The 17,185-nt window shown below is 64.0% G+C and overlaps 1 protein-coding gene across 3 annotated transcripts; it reads left to right on the forward strand.

The window, feature by feature from the left end:
• Positions 1–683: 683 nt before the first annotated feature.
• On the forward strand, positions 684–15,883 carry TBKBP1 (TBK1 binding protein 1). Of its 3 annotated transcripts, XR_009868463.1 has the most exons (11): positions 684–740; positions 1,083–1,342; positions 1,602–1,724; positions 1,908–2,012; positions 2,796–2,976; positions 3,527–3,702; positions 3,798–3,859; positions 12,649–12,767; positions 12,949–13,667; positions 14,519–14,841; positions 14,973–15,883. XR_009868463.1 is itself a non-coding variant. In XM_062216305.1 (10 exons), exons 2-10 carry the CDS (start codon positions 1,118–1,120, stop codon positions 14,645–14,647), a joined length of 1,839 nt encoding a protein of 612 aa, XP_062072289.1. In that variant the 5' UTR covers positions 684–740; positions 1,083–1,117; the 3' UTR covers positions 14,648–15,883. The 3 variants fall into 3 exon arrangements, 2 of the variants coding, with proteins under 2 accessions (XP_062072289.1, XP_062072290.1); XM_062216305.1 differs by having other exon boundaries at positions 14,519–15,883; XM_062216306.1 differs by having other exon boundaries at positions 3,530–3,702; positions 14,519–15,883.
• Positions 15,884–17,185: the final 1,302 nt, after the last annotated feature.

A 17,185-nucleotide genomic window follows, 5' to 3' on the forward strand; every position in this document is an offset into this window, starting at 1 on the left:
AGCCCGGGGCGCCCCCTGCGCGCGCAGCCCCGCTCGGGGCGGTCGGCGCCCCGCGGTCTGCACTCACACCTCTCCGCCGGGCCCCCGCTCCCGGGCGCACACACACGCTCCAGCGCGCGCACACCTCGGACATTCCCATAGTGCCTCACGTGACCCGGCCGAACGTGCGCACCTGCCCACACGCTCACGCACGCGTGCACACACGCGCGCCCGCCGCCGGCGCTGCGCGCCTCGCGCCGACCCCCGGGCTGCGGCCGGCCGAGGCGCCCATTGACGGTGACACACCTACACTCACTCGCGGGCCCGCCGCAGACACACATTCATAAACAGGCGCGGAGAAGTACACACACGCACCCCCTCGCTGCCTACTCTTTCGGGAGCCCTGAGTCATCCCTACCCCCTCGCCGGGCTCCCCGTGTGCAGGCGCGCTGGGACCCGCGGGGGACGCGCGGGGGTCCCTCCTCACCCGAGGCCCCTTCCCCAGCTGACGTGTCGCTCTGACGCTCAGCCGAGGGCTTCCTGTCGGTCCCGGGGCAGGGGCCGGGAGTGCCTGGCCGGTTGCCACCGCCCCGGTGCGGCTAGGGGAGGCGCTTCCTTTTCCTGAACTCTGGGATCCTGCGGGAGGAAGCGCGGAAGTTGGGCGGGGGCGCCGCCGAGGCCGCGCTCCTGCTGGGGCTGACCCTCGCAGAGGCGCTGGGCCTGCCTGAGGGAGCAGCTGGGGCGCAGAGGCCTGGGCTGAGGTATTTGGGGAAGTGGAGTGTGGGACGGTGACGGGGGCCGAGGAGTGCGCTCAGGCAGGCTCCGGGGCCGGCCGGTGCTGGGGAGGCAGCCCTGCCTTCCACAGGTCTCCATGGGTTCTGGAAGGAGCCGGTGCCTGCTGCTGGCCTGTCTTCCTTGTCCCTACTTGCCAATACCCCTCCTCCAACCCCTGGGGAAGCAAAGAAGGGGGCTCAGTGGCCTGGGGAGGGGCGCTGGAGCCCCCCTCCCCACCACCTCCTGCAGGCCCTGGGCAGGAAGCTGGCTGGCGGGTTGCTGGCCAGCTGCGGGGTCTGACCTCTCCATGGTGGCTCCTGCTCTCCCAGGAGGCCCGGTGCGGGCCCCGGCCCAGGACCTCACCATGGAGTCCATGTTTGAGGAGGACATCAGCATCCTGACGCAGGAGGCGCTGGGGCCCAGCGAGGTGTGGCTGGACGGTCCTGGAGACCCCTCGCTGGGCGGGGACATGTGCTCCGCCTCCCACTTTGCCCTCATCACGGCCTACGGAGACATCAAAGAGCGCCTGGGAGGCCTGGAGAGGGAAAATGCCACTCTGCGCCGCCGTCTCAAAGTCTATGAGATCAAGGTCAGAACTGGGAGGTGAGGGGCCGGGTAGTGTGCCTGCCGGGGGCGGGCACGGGGGCAGCAGGACCTGGGGGTCCAGCGACAGAGCGGGCCAGGGGGCAGACTCCGGCAGGCAGCACTCAGGATACCTGCAGGCCCTTGGGCATGGGGCTCCCACTGGCGAGCAGAGGGAGAGGCAGGTTGTGGGGCTGGGGCACCATGAGGCCGTAGCCTGGGAGGGGGCAGACGCCCACCTTGCTGACGACCCACCCTGCCCGCAGTACCCGCTGATCAGTGACTTTGGAGAGGAGCACGGCTTCTCCCTCTATGAAATCAAGGAGGGCTCCCTGCTGGAGGTGGAGAAGGTCAGCCTGCAGCAGCGGCTCAACCAGTTCCAGCAGGAGGTGAGCTGTGGGGCCCCCTGAGCTTCTAGCTGCATGTACCGTCTGACCTCGCACGCCCACCCCAGCCTCTCTGGCTTCTGCCCCTGTGACCAGAGGTGGCCAGGGTGCTCCCTAAAACCAGTGGGCTGCAGGGAGGAGGCGCGGGCAGTCGAGGGTGGGCCTGACTCTGGGGGCCCCATTCAGTTACAGAGAAATAAGGAGCAGGAAGAGCAGCTGGGGGAGATGATCCAGGCTTACGAGAAGCTCTGCGTGGAGAAGAGCGACTTGGAGACGGAGCTGGGCGAGATGGTGAGGCCCCGGGAGGCGTGGGTGCCTGGTAGTGTGTGTGCACGTAGTTCTGTGGGTGAGCGTTCTGACCCCGTGATGGTGTCACACGCTGCCCGCATGTGTGTCTATCAGTGCCTGCTGGCATCAACCCAATGTGGTCACAGCACTGTGCCTGGGAGGCTGTGCGGGTGAGGGCAGAGGTGACCAGGAGAGTCTGTGACGGCTGGAGTAGGGGCGGAGGCAGTGGGCAGGCATCCGAGTCGGGGCACGTGGCTTCCGTGGGCTCGTAGCCGTGACCCTCAGAAATGGAGACCAGCTCCGAGCTGTGGGGAGGCTGCGGGGCGCTCACGGAAGCCTGCTCTGCTTGAATGATCAGAACCACTTACCTGGCACTTGCTGTGCGCTGGACCCAGGTCTGATAGCTTTATGAGTGTGCGCTCATTTTAATTCTCACAACTCCAAGAGGTAGGCGGGCTGCTGTTCGCCCCACTTTATAGATGAGGCCGATGGGTGAAGGGAGGCTCTCCTGCTCCCGATGGAGCGGCCGAGGCTGGACCAGGGGCTGAGCGTCCCTCTGCGTTGGTGACAGGGAAGAGCCATCAGCTCTGACCTTGCTGGAGCCGTTGCCAGAAACACCTGCATTGCAGTTGCTGGGAGGGGAGGCCTCGTACCCGTGGCCACTTGGAGGGGGTATGGGGCGTGTGGTCTGGGGGCCTCAGCTCTGACGTGGGGAGCGGGGATCGTCCAGACGTGGGAAGGCTTGGGCTCCTTGGCGTGGTGCACACACCGCCGTCTCCCCCTCAGCGGGCCCTGGTGGAGACGCACCTGCGGCAGATCTGTGGTTTGGAGCAGCAGCTGCGGCAGCAACAAGGCCTTCGGGATGCAGCCTTCTCCAGCTTGAGCCCCCCGCCCGCCCCTGCCCCGCCCTGTGCTGACCTGGACCTGCACTACCTGGCACTGAGAGGGGGATCTGCCTTGAGTCATGGTGAGAGCTCCATGACCCCTTATTCCGACGCCCCCCCCCCCAAGTCTCCAAACCCAACCCGTTTCAATAGCACAGATACCTCCACCGTGCTTAATGCCCCGTGATAGTAGCTTAATTTCTTCCACAACCACCTCATCCCTCCTTACCAATCATTCTCTCACCTCGTGCACTGTTCGCCCCAGTTTTATCCCTGCTTCTGAAAACTCCAGGCATTCCCCCGGCAGCCTCAGGCTACCCCACTGCCATTCTTGTGTGTGCCAGCAGAGGGCACCCCTGCCCAGAGTTGCCCTGCCTGTCTTAGGTTGAGATTAGGAGAGGCCCCTGAGGATGCTCTAACCCGCTGGCCAGGAATGCCTTCAAAGTCATCTTTGTTCCCCCGGCCTCCAGGAAGACCTGGAAAAGGCCGCTCAGCCCCTCCTTGCTCCGTGCCCGTGGCACCGTGGCCCACCCTAGGGCATTTGCTTCCGTGGGCCCCTCACGCTGCATCCCTTGCCTGCTTCCCTTTCTGTGGCTCTGGGACATGGTCTGACGCTGTGCCCTCCGTTGACAGCAGGCTGGCCAGGCCCTGTGCCGAGTGTGGGTGAGCTGGAGCGGCGGCGACTCGAAGAGGCCCTGGAGGCTGCGCAGGGAGAGGCCCGGGGGGCCCAGCTGCGGGAGGAGCAGCTCCAGGCGGAGTGCGAGCGGCTGCAGGGGGAGCTGAAGCAGCTGCAGGAGAGCCGGGCCCAGGTACGTGCAGGGCACAGGCTCCCTGGGCGCCGCAGGAGCGAAGGCTCCCAGGCCTGGGGGGCTCTGGGCTCTGACCTCTCCATCTCCCCTCTTAGGATCTGGCCTCCAACCAGTCGGAGCGGGACATGGCGTGGGTGAAAAGAATTGGGGACGATCAGTAAGTGACGTGTGTAGCCTTCTCTTTCCCGGCCTGGTGGGCCTTGCCCAGCTCCCCCTTGGGGGTGCTTCCGGTCCCTCGGTGCTGTTTGACTGACTTCTCTGGCTGCTGTGAATGGTTTGGGTTCCGGAGCTGTCCCGGCCCGTTTCCTCCCGGAGGTTGGCTCAGCAGCTTTGCTGCTGTGTCCTGTGCCCCTCGGTGAGTTCGGCGGCCTCTCTGGGGCCCCATTTCCTATCCCAGCAACCAGCCCTAGCCAGTCGGGGTTCACCGTCTCCCCTACAAGGAGGAGGGAGATGGTCTCTTCAGGATTTGTTGTACTTTTCTGCTTATCTCTGAAGAGACATTGAGGGTGCGAGACACGCAGGGCTCCCCCAGCACCTTCTCAGCACACCAGCCAGCCAGCCGTGGTAGCTGGGCCTGGTGGCAGTGCTACCGGGCAGCCAGGGTAGAGCCTGGCGCCTTTCACATCTGCCTCTGAGCTGGTCCCTCCCCACTTCTGAGAAACAGAGCTCAGACCCGCCCCACGCAGCCAGCGGGTGGCACAGCCTCAGGCCTGGCTCAGGGACCCCAGGCCTCTCACCTCCTTCTCATCTTCCTCCTAGCCTCTGGCCAACTGGGGTGCCACCGCCCCTCCCTGCCCTGCTGGGGGCCTGGGCGGGGCTGTGATGCCTGGGGAGGGGGTGAGAACTCACTCTGTGGCCTGAGGGTGGGAGCCCTCAGCTTGGTTGCCTGGACCTTTGCAGCCGGGCTCTGCGCCGGCTTGTGGCTGGGCCCAGGGCTCGTCTTAGCCTGTGTGTGCGGACCTGGAGCGTGCACATCTCTGCATCCTAGCTCGCCCCAGAAGGCAGGCTGGAGGCCCCACCCCGGGTCTCGGAGCCCGGCTCCCTCCCCGAGCAGGCCGCACTGAGGGCGGACTACGGCAAGGGCTGAGGCCCAGGCTTCCAGGCTGTGAATCCTCTGGCTTCTGTGGCTTTTACGTTGCCCCCACAGGCCCAAGGGTCAGTCATTCCTAGAGGTGGGAGAGGCAGGTGAGGTGGGGTGGGCGGGGAGGGTGTGTGCAGCAAGCCTCTGAGGTGCTTGGCGGGGGGGTGGCTTTCCTTGGCTGGATCTAGCTAGAGCAGCCCCCTGCCATCCCCCCCTCCCCACCCACCGCCATGGCACCTGCCCCTCTCGGGCCCTTCAGCCAGAGGGTGCTGGCCGCTCGGGGGCTCTGAGCTGGTCTCACAGAGTGAGCGCCTGGGGCTGCTCCCCTGCTCCCTTGCGGCTCTGCCTCTGTCCCAGGCCTCCCTGGTATCTACAGCCAGAGCCAGCAGGGCCCTGCGCCCCGCTGCGCGTGCTCCCCCGCCGGGCAGAGCAGCTCTGGACAGCCCCAGCCTGGCGAGAGTTAATTCTCAGAGGAAGTCCTCACTCCCCCGGCAGTTTTATTTTCTCATAAATGCAGCTCCTTTTGGTAACAGGCCCTTTCCCGAGTGCTCTCTCCCCAGTCCTCCCACCAGAGCCTCGTTGCCTGCCCTGGGCACCTCCCCCCCCAGCCCCTTTCTTTCCTCTGCCTCCACCTGAGCCTCCAGGCTGGAGGATCTGCGCTTTTCAGGAGTGGCGCGCGGGGGCTGTATTTTCCCAGGGGGGAGGCTCCCAGTTGTGACGGCTGAAGCCAGGAGGGGGGGCAGTCCAGTCCCGAGTCCAGCCTCCTCCTGCGTGGCAGTGTGTCTGGGTGAATGGCGGGGTGTCTTTATACCTCCAGAGCTGCCAGCCCCAGCCTCCTGTGCCCTGCCACCGCCTGGGAGTGCCCTCGCCGGCTGCTGGCCTTGCCCAAGAGCAGGCTGGGAGGCGGCCCCTGGCTCACAGGCGCTGGCCACCGGGGTTCGTCTGGAAGCAGGCGCCCAGGCCACCTCGTGCCACCACTCTCCAGGGCTGACCTCGAGTAGGATCCAGCTCCTACTGGCCACAGTCCACTGCCCCACAGGAAGAGCCGCTGGAGTTCGCTCGGGGCCGAAGGCAGTGATGAGGCAGCAGGCGTGTGTGGGGCCCACCCCTGCTCCTGAGGGTGCGTTGGGGGAGTCAGGACCCCAGGAGGGTCTGGGTGGAGGTAGGAGACGCGGAACCCGGGGCATGGCGTTCCTGAGCGTGGGGCCTTTCCAGGGGGGTGTAGCCAGCGCCGAGGGGAGGGGAAGTTGTAGGGCGGTGGAGGCCCCGCGGGGGACGGGGCTCTTCCGTGAGGGGACCCAGCGAGGAGCCAGGGGCTCAGCAGAGGGTACTGAGGGGGAAACTATTTTCCCAACGTAGGGGGCTCATGGTTGCAGCCCGGGCCCTTTTCCGCCCACCCCCCCCTCCACCCACAAGCTTCTGCGTGGGCTGCGGTTAGTGGTGGGGGAAGAAGTGTGAACTCTGAGAGAGAGGATGGAAACTCTGCACGGAGGTCAAGGGCAGTGTGAGGTGGGTCAGGACGGAAGCCGGAGACCCTCGGGTGCCCTGGGCTCAGCCCGCTGCACCAGAACCCGCAGGCCCAGGGCCTCCCCCCAACGCCTCTCATCCTGCCCCACTTCCTTTCTTTCAAGGCTCCCTCAGCCAGGGCACCCGGGGCCGCAGCAGTGAACCCCTGAGCCTTTGCAGCTCCGGGGGCTCCCTGAGCAGGAGGCGCGCCCTGAAGCTGGTCCGAGGGATTGGTGGGCTCAGAGCCCCGATGTGTGGAGCTTCGGGAGGGCTGTGTCCCTCCACCTCCTGCCGCCGAGCTGGCGTCTCCAGGGAGGTCACAGAGCCCCCCCCCCCCACCCCCCTGGCACTGCCTGGTCCTGGCGTCCAGGCCACACACTGGGTGAGTGGTTTCTCTACAAGGTCACTCACGTAAACCACACGACGTGTGCATGTCCTGTCCAGGTTCTGCTTTAGCCAGGAGGGAGGCCCTTCCTCGAGGGGCGACCATGTGATTTGTTGACCAAACCTGATCACTTTTGAAAATGAAAGGGGCACTATTAATAATTACACTGGGCCAATTGGTATGAGCAGGGGCCGATGGGAGGAGCCGCGGTCACGGCCCCCACCCCCGCCCCCGCCGCCCCCCAGCCGCCCCATTCAGCTGCATGTGGGGAGGCTTTCTAGTCACAGCAGGCGACCGGCTCTGCTGGCAGCTGGCAGGGGCTGCCACGGAGCGCTGGGCCCTGGGGACCACAAGTCAGCGCTGGTCGAGGGGAGAGAAAGGCTCAAGGCGCCTGAAAGGAAGTGGTGGAGCCTGGGTTGTGCTCGGTGACTTCCTCCTCTCCCCGGCCCGGTGCCTGTGGTCCCCTCCCCGAGGGTCGGGCCGGCTCGGGTGTGCCCGTGGGTGGTGGAAAGTTTGGCCCCTAGAGTCCCATTCTCTCACCTCGCCCCCGCCAGGGTGAGGTGCTGGGGGCAGCAGGGGGCAGCCTCAAGCCAGGGCAGAAGGGCTGGGAATGCTGGATTTCTGTTTTCTTCCCGGTTCTTGATGAGATCACGATCCGACCCCGTGGCCAGCTGCAAACCGAACCGTAACCCTGAGTCCAACCGTATCCCTAACCCTGACCCCAACTCATGTGCAGTCATGGCCACACACACACCAGGCCCATCCCCAGTGTGACCCTGACTCCGGCTGTCCTCGTGACCTCAGGCCCGTCCCTAGCACTGATCCCAGGCTGGCCTGAGTCCCACAGCGCCCAGCATGGGACGTGCAGAATCCCCTGTGTCGCGCAGCCGCTGGCGGCAGAAAGAGGCCTGCAGAGCGGAGGATGCTGCGGTCTCCGACTCTCCTGATCTCAGTTGCTCATCAGTTTCCAGAAGAGCTTTTGAGATCCCTGGATTGTTTGTGGAAAGACTGAATGAGAGGATCGGTCAGTCGGTGCAGCCCAGCTCAGCAGACCGAGATGTCAGGAGCACGCGTTTGTGTCCCTGCTTCATGCCACGGCCACACTGTGACCTTCAGCCAGCTCAGTCATTCTGCTCTCCACTTGCACCTCCCCTCCTCCCCAGGCCGGCTGGCAGTTCTCGGGGCTCCTGGCCACCTCCTCTCCCTACGGCTGCCTTAATTCTTTGGGGGACAGCGGAGTGCAGTGGTCAGTGGCCTGGAATTAATGCCTTAGGACTTTGGTCAAGGGCCCTCACCTCTGTAAGCCTCAGTTTTCTCACCTGTGAGATGGAGCTGACAGCAGTGGCAATACAGGTCATTTGTCAGCACAGCATGTGGCCCGTGACGAGCGCTCCTGCAGGGTATGGGAGCAGCTCCTGTCCCTGGGACCTCCCAGGTTCTGAAAGTCTCAACAGAACCTTTCCCTGGGACCTCAGCAATAAAGCAGCGCCCTGATGTAGCCCTTACCCGTTCTTCCCAAACCGTCATGAAGGCGGAAAAAGCACTCAGGTGTGGGCCAGGAAGCCAGGAAATGGAGTGTGTGTTGAGGTGCACGTGTGTGACTCTTGGGTTGTGTTGTGAAGTTGAGATTTTTTCCACTGAACTGGCAGTGTTTTCAGTGAGTCATTCAGGTCATTAGTGTACTCAGTAACCTGGAACTGTGCATGTTTTTGTTTTTTAGAGATTTGTTTATTTTTTATTTGAAAGAGAGAGAACCTTCAGCTGGTTCAGACCTCAGATGACTGCAAGGGCCAGGGCTGGGCCAGGTGGAAGCCAGGAGCTGGGTTCTTCTTCCAGGTCTCCCACATGGCTGGCAGGGAACCAAGCACTTGAGCCATCCTCCGTTGTTTTTCCAGGCCATTAGCGGGGAGCTGGATTGGAAGTGGAGCTGCTGGGACACGAACCAGCACCCATTTGGGATGCTGGTGTTGCAGGCGGCTGTTTTACCTGGCCCAGGGCCTGTGCATCTTAATCTTTTTTTAAAGATGTATTTATTAGAGAGGCAGACACACACACACACACATACACATACACACACACAGAGAGAAAGGTCTCCTATCCATTGGTTCACTCCTCAAATGGCTGCAAAGGCCGGAGCTGGGCCGATCTGAAGCCAGGAGCTTCTTCTGGGTCTCCCATGTTGGTGCAGGGGTCCAAGCACTTGGACCATCTTCCATTGCTTTTCCCAGGCCGTTGGTAGGGTGCTGGATTGGAAGTGGAGCAGCCGGGACTCAAACCAGCACCCATGCGGGATGCCAGCACTGCAGATGGCAACTTTACTTGCTGTGCCACAGCGCTGGTCCTGCCTGTGCATTGTGAGGCTGGGAGAAACACCCTGTGAAGGAGGGGAGCTCCTAAGGGCCATGGAGCTCCAGGAGGCCAGGTCCCCTCAGCTGGCCAGGGTCTCAGAGGTCATGGTGAGGGTTGCCTGGAGCTGCTCCTTGGTACTTCCTGCAGTGCCAGGAGCTGGGTGGCGGAAACTGGGGTAGCTCTGATCAGAGAGGAAGGCAGGCCTCGGAGAGATAGGGGCCTGGGAACTGCGTGTGGCAGGTGAGATCTGTGAGGAGGGGTGTGAAGGCAGCGACCTGCATCTGTCACCGAGATGCAGCAGTGAGGGTGGATGAGAGAAGCTGGCTGCAGGGACAGAGGGCAGCACTCCCTCAGTGCCCTCCCCAGAGTCCCACACCCACAGGCCACCGCAGGACCCTGTTCTCCTAGACCCCCAGCCCCTGTCCTCAGTCTGAAGAGGGCTCCTTCCCTGGGGGAGTCCCCAGCATGATGGTGGACAAACCAGGGCCACCCAGTCTACTGGGGGAGGCGCCAGGCCCATGAGAAGGTCGGGGGGGCGGGCGGCGGCGAGCACAGCACACGCTTAGCAGATGTGAGTATGGAGGGGTGCAGGGACTGAGGGCCCAGACCTCGGCCAGGGCTCCTCAAAGGGCCTATTCCCTGCATGTCTGCCTAATCCTACCCACCATCAGATGGGTGGGGACTCTCCTTCTCCAATAAGAGGCCTTGCCCCTAGATCCTGGCCCCAGTGCAATAATTTGCCTTTGGCCCAAATGAGTTCAAAATCTTTTTTTTTTTTTTTTTTTTTTTTCATATTTGACAGACAGTGAGAGAGAGACAGAGAGAAGGGTCTTCCTTCCGCTGGTTCACCCCTCAAATGGCCACTACAGCCGGAGCTATGCTGATCTGAAGCCAGAAGCCAGGTGCCTCCTCCGGGTCTCCCTTGTGGGTGCAGGGCCCAAGCACTTGGGCCATCCTCCACTGCCTTCTGGGGCCACAGCAGAGAGCTGGACTGGAAGAGGAGCAACTGGGACTCGAACCCCATATGGGATGCCAGCGCCACAGGCGGAGGATTAATCAAGTGAGCCACGGTGCCGGCCCTCAAAGTCACTTTTTAAAAAAGGTTTTATTGGCCAGCGCCGTGGCTCACTAGGCTAATCCTCTGCCTTGCGGCGCTGGCACACCAGGTTCTAGTCCCGGTCGGGGCGCCGCATTCTGTCCCGGTTGCCCCTCTTCCAGGCCAGCTCTCTGCTGTGGCCAGGGAGTGCAGTGGAGGATGGCCCAAGTCCTTGGGCCCTGCACCCCATGGGAGACCAGGAGAAGCACCTGGCTCCTGGCTTCAGATCATCATGGTGCGCCGGCCGCGGTGGCCATTGGAGGGTGAACCAACGGCAAAGGAAGACCTTTCTCTCTGTCTCTCTCTCTCACTGTCCACTCTGCCTGTCAAAAAAAAAAAAAAGTTTGTTTTATTTATTTATTTGAGAGAGTTAGAGAGAGAGGGATAGACAGAAGAGTCTTTCATCCACGGTTCACTCCCCAAATGGCTGCAACGGCCAGAGTTGGGCCGATCTGAAGCCAGGAGCCAGGAGCTTCTTCTGGGTGGATGTGGGTGCAGGGCCCAAGCACTTGGGCCATTTTCTGCTTTCCCAGGCCATAGCAGAGAGCTGGATCAGAAGAGGAGCAGCTGGGACTTGAACCAGTGCCCATATGGGATGCTGGCGCCACAGATGAAGGTTTAGCCCACTACGCTATGGCACTGGCTCCTAAAATAATTTTGTTTTTGGCCGGCGCCATGGCTCAACAGGCTAATCCTCCGCCTAGCGGCGCCGGCACACCAGGTTCTAGTCCCAGTCAGGGCGCCGGATTCTGTCCCAGTTGCCCCTTTTCCAGGCCAGCTCTCTGCTGTGGCCCGGGAAGGCAGTGGAGGATGGCCCAAGTCCTTGGGCCCTGCACCCGCATTGGAGACCAGGAGAAGCACCTGGCTCCTGCCTTCGGATCAGCTTGGTGCGCCGGCCGCAGCGTGCCAGCCCCGGCGGCCATTGGAGAGTGAACCAACGGCAAAGGAAGACCTTTCTCTCTGTCTCTCTCTCTCACTGTCCACTCTGCCTGTCAAAAATAAAATAAAATAAAATAATTTTGAGAGGGCTCTCCCCCCAGTTCTGCCCAAGGCCTAGGAGAGAGCCAGCCAGTGAGCAAGGGTAGTGGGGCTCAAACCACACTGCCTTCTGCAGCCTCCCTCTGCTGTGGGGTCAGATACACTCATCCCCACCTTCCCCTCCCATCCACACTCCTCTCTCCCACGTCCATCCCATGCAGAACCTGGGCCTCTGCCCTGACCTCTTGGGCGACAGGGGCTGCTTCCCTCCAGCCCTGACTTCCCCAAAGTCCCCAAGTCCCTTCTGAGGTTGGGGACGGGGCAAGGAAACCAAAACCCCTGCCTTTAGGGAGAGCCCAGGCTGTGTCCAAGCCCAAAACAGATGAAGCAGGACTGAGGCCATGGCAGAGCCGCCTGGGAGGACAGGGAGGGGGCGTGCAGGCCACAGCGGGAGGAAGTGGAGGGCAGGGCTGGAGCGATAGCCTTCGATGGCTCTGGGTTCAAAGTGACCCCGAGAGAAAGGCAGAGCAAAGGAAGTGGGCGAGGCCCCTTGCTAACTCCAGAGTTTGCTCTGGCTCTGTGCAGCTGGATGCCCAGGAGGCCCCAGCAGGAAGGAGAAAGGGAATAAGAAATTCACAGAGCAGCTCAATTCAGGTTCACACACACACACACACACACACACACCCCTGCCCCAGGGCATTTACTGGGTGTCAGGCCCTGGGCAAAGTGCTGGGAATATAAACCCAGTGATACCGTCCCCACTGCTGCCACAGAGGAACTGCAGTAAAGTTCCGGAACAGGGTAGCCTCAGAGAGCGCCGGGGCAGGTGGTGCCCCCTGCAGGTGTGCAGTGCGCAACAGCTGCTCACAAAGATGTCCACGTGAGGAGCTCGAGGGACCAGGGCAGCACGGAGGCCCTGGGCAGGGTGATGCTGAGAAGGGCCAGGAGGTGGCTTTGAGGCTGAGGCAAGAGCGGTGGCCGTGGGGTCAGGCGGTGTTGGGACCATGCATCAGCGGGCCCCTTGAAGCCCGCAGGCCCTGTTCTTCAGCCGGGCTGCTCACAGGCTGGGCAGCAAGTGGCCCTTGGCCAAGCGGAGGACTCTTCTCACTGACCCCTCCCCCAGCACACATACTGTGCTTGCACTTGGGGCACTGCTCTGGGAGCTGGCGGTGAGGCAGGGGACCCTCAGTTCATGATAGCTCTTTGATGGTGAAACTGTTGGGATCCTCCTGGCAGCTTCTGCACCGAGAACACTGGCGCATACCTGGAGGAGCTGTGTCAGGCCCCAGGCAAGGCCTGGTGCACCCGTGGATCAGGGGCCCCTTAGGGTCACTGCACGCTCCACCCCGGTCCCCGGGGCTGGGATCCACGGCCCTAGCCGTGGGGAAGGGTGGTGTGGGAGCAGAGGGAGGCCTTAGAGCCACAGAGGATTCTTACAGCTGGGGCTGGGCAGGTGCAGTGGCAGAACTGGGGCTCCCTACACAGCAGGGACCGTAGGACACCCCGCCCCCACACCCTTTTTTCTTCTGACTCTCTGCCTTCTGCCCTCAGGGTGAACTTGGCATTGGCCTACACAGAGCTGACTGAGGAGCTGGGCCGGCTTCGGGAGCTGAGTTCCCTGCAGGGGAGGATCCTGAGGACTCTGTTGCAGGAGCAGGCCCGCAGCTGCGGTGAGATGGGACCCTCACCCCGGGAGGCAGGCAGGGAAGGAGCCGGGTTCTGGGCACCCCTCGACCACCTTTCCCCACACCAGGGCGGTGGGCTTGGTCCCAGCCAGCCTCTGACTGCCCACTTCTGACGTCTTCTCCCCCACACCCTTGTCCCCCACGCCCGGCCTGCTTCCCCTTCCAGGCCAGAGACACTCGCCGCTGTCGCAGCGTCACTCCCCGGCCCCCCAGTGCCCCTCGCCGTCCCCGCCTGCCCGAGCCGCGCCCCCGTGCCAGTCCCCCGTCCCGCAGCGCCGCTCGCCCGTGCCCCCGTGCCCCTCGCCCCAGCAGCGCCGCTCGCCCGCCTCGCCCTCGTGCCCGTCGCCCGTCCCGCAGCGCCGCTCGCCGGTGCCGCCGCCGTGCCAGTCCCCCAGCCCGCAGCGCCGCTCCCCGGTGCCGCCCAGCTGCCCGGCGCCTCAGCCCCGGCCGCCGCCGCCGCCGCCGCCGCCAGCCGCGGACAGGACGCTGGCGGAGCGCGCCTACGCCAAGCCGCCCAGCCACCACGTGAAGGCCGGCTTCCAGGGCCGCCGCAGCTACTCCGAGCTGGCAGAGGGCGCGGCCTACGCGGGCGCCTCCCCAGCCTGGCTGCAGGCCGAGGCGGCCACGCTGCCCAAGCCGCGCGCCTATGGCGGCGAGCTCTACGGCCCTGCGCGGCCGCTCAGCCCACGGCGCGCCTTCGAGGGCATCCGGCTGCGCTTCGAGAAGCAGCCGTCGGAGGAGGAGGAGTGGGCCGTGCCCGCCAGCCCGCCCAGCCCCGAGGCCGGCACCATCCGCTGCGCCTCCTTCTGTGCGGGCTTCCCCATCCCGGAGTCGCCCGCCGCCTATGCCCACGCCGAGCACGCGCAGTCCTGGCCCTCCATCAACGTGAGTGGGCGCCGCGCTGCGCACGGGGTGGGGGGGTGGGGTTGGGGAGGCGGCCCCAAAGCTCCGCCCTCCGCCTGGGGGCCCTCCCCGCGGCCCCCTCCTCCTACTGCTTGGCTCCCTTCTCTCTCCTGACCCTGGGCCGGCTCCGGGGCCTTTTCCCGTGCCTCCAAGAACAGGGCCCTGCACCACTAGAGAGCTATGCTTAGCACCACGCCGCAGCTAAGAGCATGGTTTTCAGTGAGGGGCTTGGGTTTGCCCCAGAGTGTGTGACTGATTTAGTAGCTGTTGGACCTCCTACACGTTGCTCATCCGTGCTGGTCCTCAGCTTTCTTGTTTGCAAAATGGGCGATAATGATTAAATGAGCATTCTGAAGAGGGAGGCAGTGAGCCAGGAGCAGCTTGTGCAGGGCCCGGCTCCCATCGTCCAGGACCGGCAGCCATTGCTGGTCCCCACCCATGCCCTGGTGGGCCTCGGAGCCCCGGCTCCTTCTGGCCGTGCGGTGAGACAGTCCCGTCTTCGGGTTCCACTCATTTCACTGAAATGATGAGTTTCCTGGAGGTCAGCTTGCCATCAGGAAGGACCAGCCAGGAAGTCGTCCATTGCCCTGGGTCCCCCCACCCCACCCCGCCCCAGGCTCTCATCTCCAGCCCGGGATGCCTGGCCTCCCTCATCGGCAAGCTGGGCAGCGAGCTCCTGAGGACCCCAGCCCTCGACCACAGAGTGGATTCTGAGTGATGGCGCTGGAGACGGCTTCTGCCACTGCCTCGAGCCTCTGGCAAGGGCAGGCTGGGCCATGGGGGCCGTGGGCTGGGGCTGGGGCCCCTAAGTGACGCCCCTTCTCTCCCCACAGCTGCTGATGGAGACGGTGGGCTCCGACATCCGCAGCTGCCCCCTCTGCCAGCTGGGTTTCCCCGTTGGGTACCCGGATGACGCCCTCATCAAACACATTGACTCCCACCTGGAGAACAGCAAGATCTAGGGCACCTCCCCCTGCTGGCTATCTCTCTGCCCTCCACCCTCACCCCCGGAATCTCACTCACTTTGAATGCTGCATGAATCTCGTGGGGGGCCCCAGCCCCTCGCGACCCCCAGATACCTCCACTAGCTACTGAGTCAACGTGTGTGCCGTCTTCCCTGGCCCAGGCACCACTCAGCTCTGGCTCTTCCTGGGAGGTCAGTCGAGGCGCCCCCCCACCCCCACCCCACCTTCCTGGCTTCCACTGGGGAGGTGGGGACTCTGGGCTGGGATGGAGAGGGGCGGAGCCCTCCCACACCTCTCCCTCTGCCTTTCTGTTCTTAAACAGGGTTGGATCCAAGAACGTGTCTAGTGCTTGGGCCTGGGGGAGGGCGAGGGTGTCAGAGGATTCCAGGAGCGCCCCCCCCAGTCCCTCCCCCAAGGTCCATCTTTCCCGGGCTGTGTTCTGTCCAGGGAGCATCTCCCTGTGGGCCCCCAGAGCCTGCCCAGAGCACCGATGCTGGCTTCTCCCCCCAAGGCCAGCCTGGGCTCCTCGCAGTGGCCCTAGTGGGTGAGCAGACATCTGGTTTCTGGCCATTCCCTGCAAGCCAGCCGTGTTCTCCCCCCTCCCCACTCTAGGGGCAGAGGGGGTGGGCGGCGAGAGGGAGGGCCTGCCAACAAAGAAGCTGTCCTGGGGGGCGGGAGACCCCCCCCATGACCCTCTGGCCTGGGACTGCCTGCCAGCCCCTGGCCCATGCCCTCCTCCTGGAGTCCTGGCCCCGAGGCACAGGTTGTCAAAAGGGGAGCCTCCCCTTCCCCCCAGCCCTGCCCCACTCAAGCCGATGACACCACAGGTGCCCTGGAACCCACATGTGACACAGATGGGCGGGCGTCGTCAGCCCTGCCTCCCAGGCCAGAACCTAAGAATGGGTCCAGGGTGCTGTGGAGATCCACTTCAAAAGAGCTAGCCCCCTTCCCACACCCACCGCCCCTCACTCCCTCTGTGAAATCTACCTCAGAGTCGTGCCCTCAGAAAGATGGGGAGCAGGCAGCCGGCGGGTGGGGGAGCCTCCTGGGCCAGAGCCTGCCACCCCGAGGGACCCCTCCCCACCAGCCGCTCGCAGCTCCCTGCCCCGGGCGGTGGCCGTGGACACTGCTGGCAGCGCATGTGCCCGTCCGATCCAGCTCTTCCAGGCCCTCCCCTCCCCTCCCTCCTCAGTGTCGGGGAGGGAAGGGCCGTGACTGGGGGGAGAGGGGGCCAAGGACTCCGGAGACACATGTCATCGTACCCTGAGTGTTCCCCAGGGAGGGGACATGGGGAAGGGGGCCTGGAGGGGGGCGGGGCCCGTGTGCTCTCTGAACAAGTTGGAAGTCCAAATAAACGTACCTGCTCCATCTGCGCACAGCCTGTGCCCTCCGTGGCTGGGGTGTGGCTGGAGCCCACGGCGGCAGGAGGTGCTGGGCGGAGTTTCTCCTGGAACCACAGCCACAGGGGGGCGGGCACCCCCGTTCAGAGGAACAGGGGCCGGGGGCCATGCAGGTAGTTACAGGTGGCTGGTGCTGTCAGCTTCGCCCTGAGCACCTGGTGGGGGCTCTTGAAGGGCCCCTTGGTGCCTGCCTGGCCAGAAGAGGTCCCAGTCCCTGGGCGTGAGGTGGGGGAGTCCCTGATCAGTGGCAGCTACTTCTTCCCATGGTCGCTGCAGGCTGGGGGCCAGGTAAGGCCCTGGACAGGAGGGACATCCGTGCCTCCGTCCTCCTGGCTCTGAGCGCCCGGATCCAGGTTAGCGGCTGCCTCAGAAGTGCCATACCCGAGAGGTCAGAGCTGGGTCACGAACCCATGACTGCCCCAGTGGAGGCTGTGCCCTCTGTCTGCAGGACGGGCTTGAGGTGCTCATTCGTAGACTTCAGCGCCTGTTGTGTCCATGCGGCCCTTTCTGGCCAAGAGCTCATCGGAAAACAAAAGTGGTGGTGGCGGGGCCGTTGCTCACGGGGTCTCCTGAGGCTCAGCCCTCGACACAGGGTGCAGCCTCCCCAGCTTACAGCTGCCATCTGCAGCCAAGTCCCAAGTGCCAGGAAAGTTCTAGAACCTCTGGGATGTGGGAGCTCAGTGCTGCCAGCTGTTCCCTTCCTTAGTCAACCCCCCATGGAGGAAGACAACACTGGTTTTCCAGACCCAGGTCCTGTTCTGGATGCCCTAGACAGAGGGGTGAGTGGTCTAAAGGGAGGTGGTCTCGGACACCCAAGGCCAACAGAACTCCTGGCCCTTAGGGAGAGGAGCCTGGGGAGACCTGGAAATGAGCCGGTGCGGCGGCAGGGGTGCCGCGTGACCGCTGATGTGGGAGGGAACCCAAGTGCCCCGCAAGCTGGCTCTGCCCCTTGTCAGCAGGGTGAGGGGAGTGAGGGGACAGAGGGTGCCGATTCTGGCAGCTTGTCGCCTTGATTTCCAGGCATCCGGGAAACACTCAGGTGCGGGGTGCAAAGTTGCTGGGGGCTGGCAGCGAAGGCGGGGAGGTAGCAAGAGCCGACGCAGGCCCCCTGCCCAGGTCCCTCGGAGTCAGGGCC

Source organism: Lepus europaeus, chromosome 18 (assembly GCF_033115175.1).
Source record: "Lepus europaeus isolate LE1 chromosome 18, mLepTim1.pri, whole genome shotgun sequence".
Lineage (NCBI taxonomy): Eukaryota > Metazoa > Chordata > Mammalia > Lagomorpha > Leporidae > Lepus > Lepus europaeus.